Source organism: Lampris incognitus, chromosome 1, assembly GCF_029633865.1.
Source record: "Lampris incognitus isolate fLamInc1 chromosome 1, fLamInc1.hap2, whole genome shotgun sequence".
NCBI lineage: Eukaryota > Metazoa > Chordata > Actinopteri > Lampriformes > Lampridae > Lampris > Lampris incognitus.
In genome coordinates this window covers 4,823,609-4,833,104 of record NC_079211.1, presented here as the reverse complement: position 1 = coordinate 4,833,104, position 9,496 = coordinate 4,823,609, and the positions used below count along the sequence as shown (strand labels likewise).

General features: G+C 43.5%; 1 protein-coding gene across 1 annotated transcript in view; it reads right to left on the bottom strand.

Annotated features, from left to right (window-relative positions):
* Positions 1 to 6,755: 6,755 nt before the first annotated feature.
* Positions 6,756 to 9,496, bottom strand: part of emx3 (empty spiracles homeobox 3) — a 38,785-nt gene continuing 36,044 nt past the window's right edge. Inside the window, exon 3 of the mRNA XM_056293937.1 lies at positions 6,756 to 6,923. Within this exon, the coding sequence (XP_056149912.1) occupies positions 6,756 to 6,923 (168 nt within the window). The remainder of the gene's footprint in view (positions 6,924 to 9,496) is intronic.

Genomic DNA, 9,496 nt, shown 5'->3' with positions numbered 1-9,496 from the left:
TTAGATAATATGTTGGATAATATTTTGGTGAATATTTTGGTTAATATGTTGGTTAATATTTTGAATAATATGTTGGATAATGTGTTGGTTAATATGTTGGCTAATATTTTGGATAATATGTTGGAAAATGTGTTCGATAATATGTTGGTTAATATTTTGGATAATATGTTGGTTAATATGTTGGATAATATGTGGGTTAATATTTTGGATAATATTTTGGTTAATATGTTGGTTAATATTTTAGATAATATGTTGATAAATATTTTGGTTAATTTGTTGGATAATGTGTTGGTTAATATTTTAGATAATATTTTGGATAAGATGTGGGATAATGTGTTGGTTAATATGTTGGATAATATGTTGGTTAATATGTTGGTTAATATTTTGGATAATTACATTATGTTGTATTTTGGATAATTACAATATGTTGGATAATATGTTGGTTAATATTTTGGTTAATATTTTAGATAATATTTTGGCCAATATGTTGGTAAATAGTTTGGTTAATATTTTAGATAATATGTTGGATAATATTTTGGATAATATGTTGGATAATGTGTTGGTTAATATGTTGGATAATATTTTGGTTAATATTTTGTTTAATATGTTGGATAATATTTTGGATAATATTTTAGTTAATATGTTGGATAATGTTTTGTATAATATGTCGGTTAATATTTTGGTTAATAGTTTGGTTAATATTTTAGATAATATGTTGGTAAATGTTTTGGTTAATACTTTGGTTAATATGTTGGATAATATGTTGTTTAATATTTTGGTTATAGAAAATGTTCCATCTTTTTCTATCATTACAACATACAGTGCATCCGGAAAGTATTCACAACCCTTCACTTTCCCCACATTTTGTTATGTTACAGCCTTATTCCAAAATTGATTAAATTCCTTTTTTTTTCTCATCAATCTACACACAATACCCCATAGTGACAAAGTGAAAAGGGTTTTGTAGAAATTTTAACAAATGTATTAAAAATAAAAAACTGAAATATTGCATGTACATAAGTATTCACACCCTTTGCTATGACACTCAAAATTGAGCTCAGGTTCATCCTGTTTCCACTGTTATTCCTTGAGATGTTTCTACATCTTGATTGGAGTCCACCTGTAGTATATTCAATTGATCAGACATGATTTGGAAAGGCACACACCTGTCTATATAAGGTCCCACAGTTGACAGTGCATGTCAGAGCAGAAACCAAGCCAGGAAGTCAAAGGAATTGTCTGTGGACCTCCAAGACAGGATAGTATCGAGGCACAGATCTGGGGAAGAGTACAAAACAATTTCTACAGCTTTGAAGGTCCCGAAGAGCACAGTGGTCTCCATCATTCATGAATGGAAGAAGTTTGGATCCACCAGGACTCTTCCTAGAGCTGGCCACCCAGCCAAACTGAGCAATCAGGGGAGAAGGGCCTTGGTCAGGGAAGTGACCAAGAACCCGATGGTCACTCTGACAGAGCTCCAGTGTTCCTCTGTGGAGATGGGAGAACCTTCCAGAAGGACAACCATCTCTGCAGCACTCCCCCAATCAGGCCTTTATGGTAGAGTGGCCAGACGGAAGCCTCTGCTCAGTAAAAGGCAAATGACAGCCCGCTTGGAGTTTGCCAGAAAGCACCTAAAGGACTCTCAGACCATGAGAAACAAGATTCTCTGGTCTGATGAAACCAAGATTGAACTCTTTGGCCTGAATGCCAAACGTCACGTTAGGAGGAAACCAGGCACCTCTCATCACCTTGCTAATACCATCCCTACAGTGAAGCATGGTGGTGGCCGCATCATGCTGTGGGGATGTTTTTCAGCGGCAGGAACTGGGAGACTAGTCAGGATCGAGAGAAAGATGAATGGAGAAAAGTACAGAGAGATCCTTGATGAAAACCTGCTCCAGAGCGCTCAGGACCTCAGGGTATTGTATGTAGATTGATGAGAAAAATAACTCTTCCTAGAGTTGGGTAGCCAACTCTAGGAAGAGTCCTGGTGGATCCAAACTTCTTCCATTTACGAATGATGGAGACCACTGTGCTCTTCAAGACCTTCAAAGCTGTAGAATTTTTTTTGTACCCTTCCCCAAATCTGTCCCTCGATACGATCCTGTCTCGGAGGTCCACAGACAATTCCTTTGACTTCGTGGCTTGTTTTCTGCTCTGACATACGCTGTCAACAGTGGGACCTTATATAGACAGGTGTGTGCCTTTCCAAATCATGTCCAATCCATTGAATTTACTAGAGGTGGACTCCAATCAAGATGTAGAAACATCTCAAGGATGATCAGTGGAAACAGGATGAACCTGAGCTCAATTTTGAGTGTCATAGCAAAGTGTGTGAATACTTATGTACATGCAATATTTCAGTTTTTTATTTTTAATAAATTTGCAAAAATTTCTACAAAACCTTTTTCACTTTGTCATTATGGGGTATTGTGTGCAGACTGATGAGAAAAAAAATGAATTTAATCAATTTTGGAATAAGGCTGTAACATAACAAAATGTGGGGAAAGTGAAGGGTTGTGAATACTTTCCGGATGCACTGTATATAATTAGTGCACGATGAGTGCATTGAGCATGAAATAAGCTTGTTCTGCCATTTCACAAATTTGAGCTATAAAATATATCTTTGCTCCTGAATTGTTGAGCTCATTTTCTACATCGAAGGTTTCCTTTGCAACATCCTGTGGACAAATATATATACGTATATATATATTTGTCCACATCACCGCTCGAGTCAAGACTGTTTGACTTTGTCCTTTTTATCGCACATTGAAAAGTCGTTGGAGAGAAGGTTTATATTTATATTTATGTAACTATAAATATGATATATTTACACTATATTTATATAAGAAGAAAAACCTCTTTTTCCTCCACACATCGCAGCAGGTGGTGGATTGCTCTCTCAGGTTTGGGGATGAGTTGTTGCCTCAAGTGAAGGAGTTCAAGTATCTCGGGGTCTTGTTCACAAGTGAGGGTAGAATGGAGCTAGAGATTGACAGGCGGATTGGTGCAGCATCAGCAGTAATGCGGACGTTGTACCAGACTTGGCTGACCGACTCAGTACGTACTGATAGATGGAACCTGAGAGTGGCAGAGTGCAAATGGAGAAAAGGCAAATTCCCAAAGGACCTTCTCAACTTCCAATCTCTTCTTTCCACTTTCTCCTCCTCCCTTTCTGCTGCTAAGGCTGCCTTCTATCACTCTAAAATCCTATCCTCTGTCTCTAATCCTAAGAAACTCTTTGAAACCTTCTCTACACTTCTTCAACCCCCACTTCATCCTCCTACTTCCTCCCTTCTCCCTGATGACTTCGCTAACTTCTTTGACAAGAAGGTAAACGACATCAGATCCTTCTTTTCTCACCACCCGGTTAGTGCTGCTTGCACTATCCCACCCTCTGCACCCTCCCTCACCTCTCCACATCCCACCCTTTCCCACCTCGCTCCCCTCTCCCCTGACGAGGTCCTAAACCTCATCACATCCAGTCGCCCCACCACATGCTCCCTTGACCCGGTCCCCTCCCCTCTTCTTCTGTCTATAGCAACTGAACTCCTTCCCTTTCTAAGCCACCTCATCAACACCTCCCTCTAGGCAGGATGCTTTCCATCTGCCTTCAAGACTGCTAGAGTCACCCCCCTTCTCAAGAAACCATCACTTAACCCCTCTGACGTCAAAAACTACAGACTGGTTTCCCTTCTGCCCTTTCTATCCAAAACTTTGGAACGTGCTGTCTTTAACCAACTTTCTTTGTACCTCCACCAGAACAACCTCCTGGACCCCAACCAGTCTGGGTTCAGGGTGGGTCACTCGACAGAGACAGCCTTCCTTGCTGTGACAGAATCGCTGCAGACTGACTACAGGCATTCCACAGAGTTCGGTTCTGGGTCCTCTCCTTTTCTCCCTGTACACGACATCCCTGGGTTCTGTTATTTGCTCGCATGACTTCTCTTACCATTGTTATGCCGATGACACCCAGCTGATCTTGTCTTTCCCTCCCTCTGACACACAAGTAGAGACACGCATTGATGCGTGCTTGACTGACATCTCGGACTGGATGGCGACACGGGGAAAGGTTCCTCGCACCGAGACCTGGCCATCACCATTGACAACACCGTGGTGACGCAAACTCGGACTGTGAGGAATCTGGGTGTGATCCTGGATGACCAACTGTCGTTTGCTGCAAACGTTGCATTGGTTGCTCGCTCCTGCAGATTTCTCCTCTATAACATCAGGCGGATTCGCCCATTCCTCACCGACGAGATGGCACAGGTGCTCATCCAGGCTCTGGTCATCTCCCGGCTGGACTACGGCAACTCCCTCCTTGCTGGTGCCCCGGCGTCGGCCATCAGACCTCTGGAGCTTGTTCAGAAAGCTGCTTGTCTGGTGTTCAACTGCCCTAAGTTCTCCCACACAACTCCCCTTCTCATGTCCCTACACTGGCTCCCAGTAGCTGCTCGCATCCAGTTTAAGACTCTGGTGCTAGCCTACAGGGCAGTGAAAGGAACAGCTCCTTCCTATCTCCAGGACATGGTCAAGCCCTCCACCCCCGCTCAACCACTTCTCTCTGCTGCCTCAGAATGCCTGGTTGCCCCATCGCTCAGAGGCCCCTGCTGCCGATCACGGCTCTTTTCTGTCCTGGCCCCACAGTGGTGGAATGAACTCCCCACTGATGTCAGGACAGCAGAGTCGCTGCCCATCTTTCGGCGCAGGTTGAAAACTCACCTCTTCAAGAAATATTACCCTGTTACTTGTTCTTAGCACTTAGTGTATTCACTCATAAAAAAAAAAAAAAAAAAAATAAGAAAAATCTCTTTCTTGCGCTTTTAGTTTAGCACTGGTTTTGCTCTTAGATGCTTGTTTAGATGCACTTATGACCTCTGATGACTAGTAGTTCTCCTGATCTCCTACGTTAAATGTGGCACTTATTGTAAGTCGCTTTGGATAAAAGCGTCAGCTAAATGACTGTAATGTAATGTAATGTAATGTAATGTGAAGAGGGAGCTGAGCCGGAAGGCAAAGCTCTCAATTTACCAGTCAATCTTCCTTCCAACCCTCACCTATGGTCATGAGCTTTGGGTAGTGACTGAAAGGGTGACATGGTGGATACAAGCAACTGAAATGAATTTCCTCCGTAGGGTGTCTGGGCTCAGCCTTAGAGATAGGATGAAGAGCTTGGAACATCCGGAGGGAGCTCGGAGTAGAGCCGCTGCTCCTTTGCGTCGCAAGGAGCCAGTTGAGGTGGTTCAGGCATCTGATTAGGATGCCTCCTGGACGCCTTCCTTTGGTGGTTTTCCGGGCACGGCCAACTGGGAGGAGACACCGGGGTAGACCCAGAACTCGCTGGAGGGACTACATGTCCAATCTGGCCTGGGAACGCCTTGGGATCCCCCTGTAGGAGCTGGAGGGCATTGCTGGGGAGAGGGACGTCTGGAGTGCCCTACTTAGCTTGCTGCCACCGTGACCCGACCCCGGAGAAGCAGCTGAAGATGAATGAATGAGTGAATCACAGCAGCAGCTGCCATTTGTCACAACACTGAGCCACCAGTTTGATGCCTGTCAGGTTTGGGCACAGTACGTTTATTTCCCATAAAACCACAGAAGACATGCCAGTGAAGTCAACACGTGTTTAATGTCCTCAGCGAGGCATGAAAAAATAGATTTCACTAAGAAGTGCTACATCAGAACAAGATTTCCCTTCCAGGAAGGTGTAGACTGGGAACCAGGTTATCATATATTCATATCATACATATAGATATATTATATATACATACATATATCTATCTATATTTTCCTGCTGGCCCTAAGGAGGAGAGAGGCTCGTTTTAAAATGACAGACGACGTAATAAAACACAAACAGCCAGTTTAAATGACGTATCAGGACACGTTACAGACATGTCGGATGCATAGAATACTTTTTAATTATCCATTTACATAAATAGCTCGACCTGCGTTTTAAATGCCAAACTCATCAGGTGCCTGTAAAACAGACGTCAAACGGAATGATGACGTGTTGGCATTTTTTAATTATTATTTTTTTAATGAGATTTGGCCCCAAGTCTTTAATCGTCCAAATAGAACCTGGAGAAGTGAACGTTAATGGACGGGAACGGCTCCGCAGTGTGAGTTTAACCCAACATGTGGGACACATGTACTTCATCAACACGAGCTTCTGCATCATGAAACCATCCCACGACCTCCTGACGCGGAGATGCTCCAGAAGAGCCGATGGGACAAAGCCTGGGTGGAGGACTGAAGCTGAAGCTGCACAGCAGTTCTCTTGTCTTCTGCTCAGTCATCCAGAGACGTCAGCTCCCAATGCTGAACCCACACATACAACAACACAACAACAACAGCCGCCGTCCTGTCCTGAGTCACAGCGGCCTTCAGTCTGGCACATTCATGCAAGTCTTTAACCGTGGAGGCAACGTTTCCTGTGAAACGACTCCCGTTTGTCCCTTAAATGTAACTGTCCTTTTCTTCTGTCTGTTTGAGCTCCACTTCCTGTCTCTGATCCTCCTCCGGTTTCATTTCTCAGGTAAAGCCGAACAACTCATTCAGCTGACTCACCTGTCAGTCAGCAGAGACAAATAATGGCATCCAGTGAGCGGTCAGTGTGCTGTTGTCATGACGACCGTCACTCATCAGTCAGGACTTACACTGCCAGTTTGTTCTGATGTGTGTGTGTGTGTGTGTGTGTGTGTGTGTGTGTGTGTGTGTGTGTGTGTGCGTGTGTGTGCGTGTGTTTTGGGCGTGGTTTAGTCTTCTGATGTGACGTCTACGTCGTCGGGACCGTTCTGCTGCGTCGCCACGCGCCAGCGGCTGACGTGCTGACTGCCCTTCCTCTTCTGCTGGGCGTCCGGCGACTCTTCCTCCAGCTTCTGACGCTTGTGCTTTGTCCTCCTGTTCTGAAACCAGACCTTCACCTGCGGACAGGAGACACGTGAGGATGAACAATCATCATTTACTGACAAGACACTTTTCAAAACCACACTCCAAAAAGCAGTCTTATAAAATAGAACAAACAGCACACTTCCGGGTTCAATCTACTTTTCCCAAATCAGGCAAACTAATTCGGCAACATGGCGTAAAGACCACACAGACAACATGCCGGACTAATGGAACGGTAGGAAAATACTAAACCGTTCTGAAGCCAACCAAACGGTTTGTACATCAGCAGGTAAATGGCATTACATTTACAAAAAGAAACAGAAAAGTGAGAAACGGCTCGGAGCTCACTCCTACCTAAAACGACCATGGGCGGTCAAAATGACCACCACGGTTTTTAAACTCTATATTGTGTCAAGATAAATACCCAGTTGAGATATTAATGCATTACATATGTCAGTATGTCTGTTATGAAACTAACTGACACCAAAATTAACATTTTAACAACTTTAATACTATTTTTCAAACAATTTATAATGGCCGCTGTCCAACGCCTGTAAATACTGCAACGCCTCGGTGGTAGTCATGGTGCGTCTGTAACCAGTAGCGGCGAACCGTCAGGGCCTTCTAGGCCTTCGGTGAAGGCCTGAGACTCCACAGAAAAAGGAAAACACTTTCATAAATATAATACAATCTTCTAATCAGTCTGTTAATATCGCATTACATTTCCATTTCGACTACAAATACGAATTCGGGAGGCTCTGCTTGCAGTCTCTCGGCAAAAAAAACAAATAATCCAATCAGCCTTTTCCCTCTGTTGTAACCGTGTGAGAGAAGACTCCTCCTGCCAGCGCCTTCGGCATCTCAAGTGAAGGTGTCCGCTATCCAAATAAGTTAGGTGTTAACACGGGATTGATAGATTACTCAACCAATCAGATTTTGATGTGTAGCGGATGGGCGTATTCTTTTGTACTTGCCCAGCGTCATAGGGCCTTCACTGCATACAGCCTACGTGACCGACTGTTCAGCCAATCAGCAGCGGCGCCTAGGTCTGTGGTTGAAACCGTTGTGGTTGGGTTCCGCATCGCATCGCGGTAGTTGGTGTCTAATGTTAGCTAGTGTTTGTGTTCTTGATTTAGTTAGCTAAGCTAGCTAGCTGTGAATGAGAATAATGTCTCAAGGACAACTCGTGAATGATGTGGTGGCATATTTATTAGTCACACCATCTTCAAGATGTATGTGCGGCATTTCACTTTTTTAGCTGTGGCAGTCCCGGTTTCCACGGCATCTGTTGAAAGGACATTTTCAGCACTTAAAAGAATAAAAACGTATTCCAGGAATACAACGGGACAGCCACGACTCACAGCATTGGCCTCCATTGCCATCGAAAAGGACACTCTGATGGATTTAAAAGCCAAAGGAGTGCTCTGACTGCGATCCACCGTTTCATCCAGAAAGAAAGGAGAATGGATTTTGTCTTCAAATAGACAACACTGGTGAGTCAAATGTATTTTTTTTGTACAGTTAGTTGATTTGCTTAATGTTTGATTGTTTTTATGCCCAGCGGCCCGGCTGGGATGTGTTTGTTGAGTTTCTTGATAGCATAATATGCCAGCGGGATTACTTCCAGTAAGGCTGTACGTTACACCATGTCGCCACATAATGTCGCTGTTGTGAAAGTGTCAAATAACTTGATGATGGTGATGATTGTGATGGTAACCACTTTTGCGACTAAAACATTGTAGCATGGCGATATGACGGCTGTCTTTGGGTCATTATGAGGAGGTGACGTCTCACCGAAGGCCTAGGTCTGAAATGCACAGTCTGCTACTGGTAACCAGACATGTTGGCAATAATCAAAAATCAAGTTTAGACTATTTGTCTGCACTGGAGGACGCTAGTGAGTTTCTAGGACAGAGCAACGAACTTCACGAAGGAAATGATGTGACGAACACACGTCATAAATACTGACAGGACGCATCACGCGCACATTACAAGCAGTCTTTTTGACCGCTCATGGTCGTTTTAGGTAGATCTTATAACTGTTTTGTGCAATTGATCTAAAACTCGTTTTAATGCAACAAATGCAATTTTAGGAGCATTCAGGGAGCGGTAAGGTCCTTTTTTTCCCATAAAGTTATTAAACTTTGAAAATCCAAAACGGTCAAAATGACCGTCTTGGTCGTTCTAGTGTAAAGACAAACGTCATGACTCAGACGTAAAACTCAAGAAAAAATCAAAGAAAAGAAAGGGGAAAAAAACCCTCCAAACCAAGACACTCCTTGGGTTAAAACATCTTTCTTATACTGAAATGTCCTACATGCACTGTTAAAAAGCAGCGGCTCGTGGCTTCCTCAGGACACGTGCACACGCTCAGTCAGAAAGTCAGGAGCTGCTGAAGTCCATCTCCACAGCACCTCCACTGGCTACACATTCAAACCAACTGGTTTTGCATGAAGCGATATCCCTCAGTTACCCACTCAAAAACAACAGCAAGAAAAACAAACATGCAGGAGGGACAACACGGCACCCAGATCATAAACACAGAATATCAAACCTTTTAGTATTGAAGAACGCCGCTTGATATAGATTTACACACATAAGAAAGAAA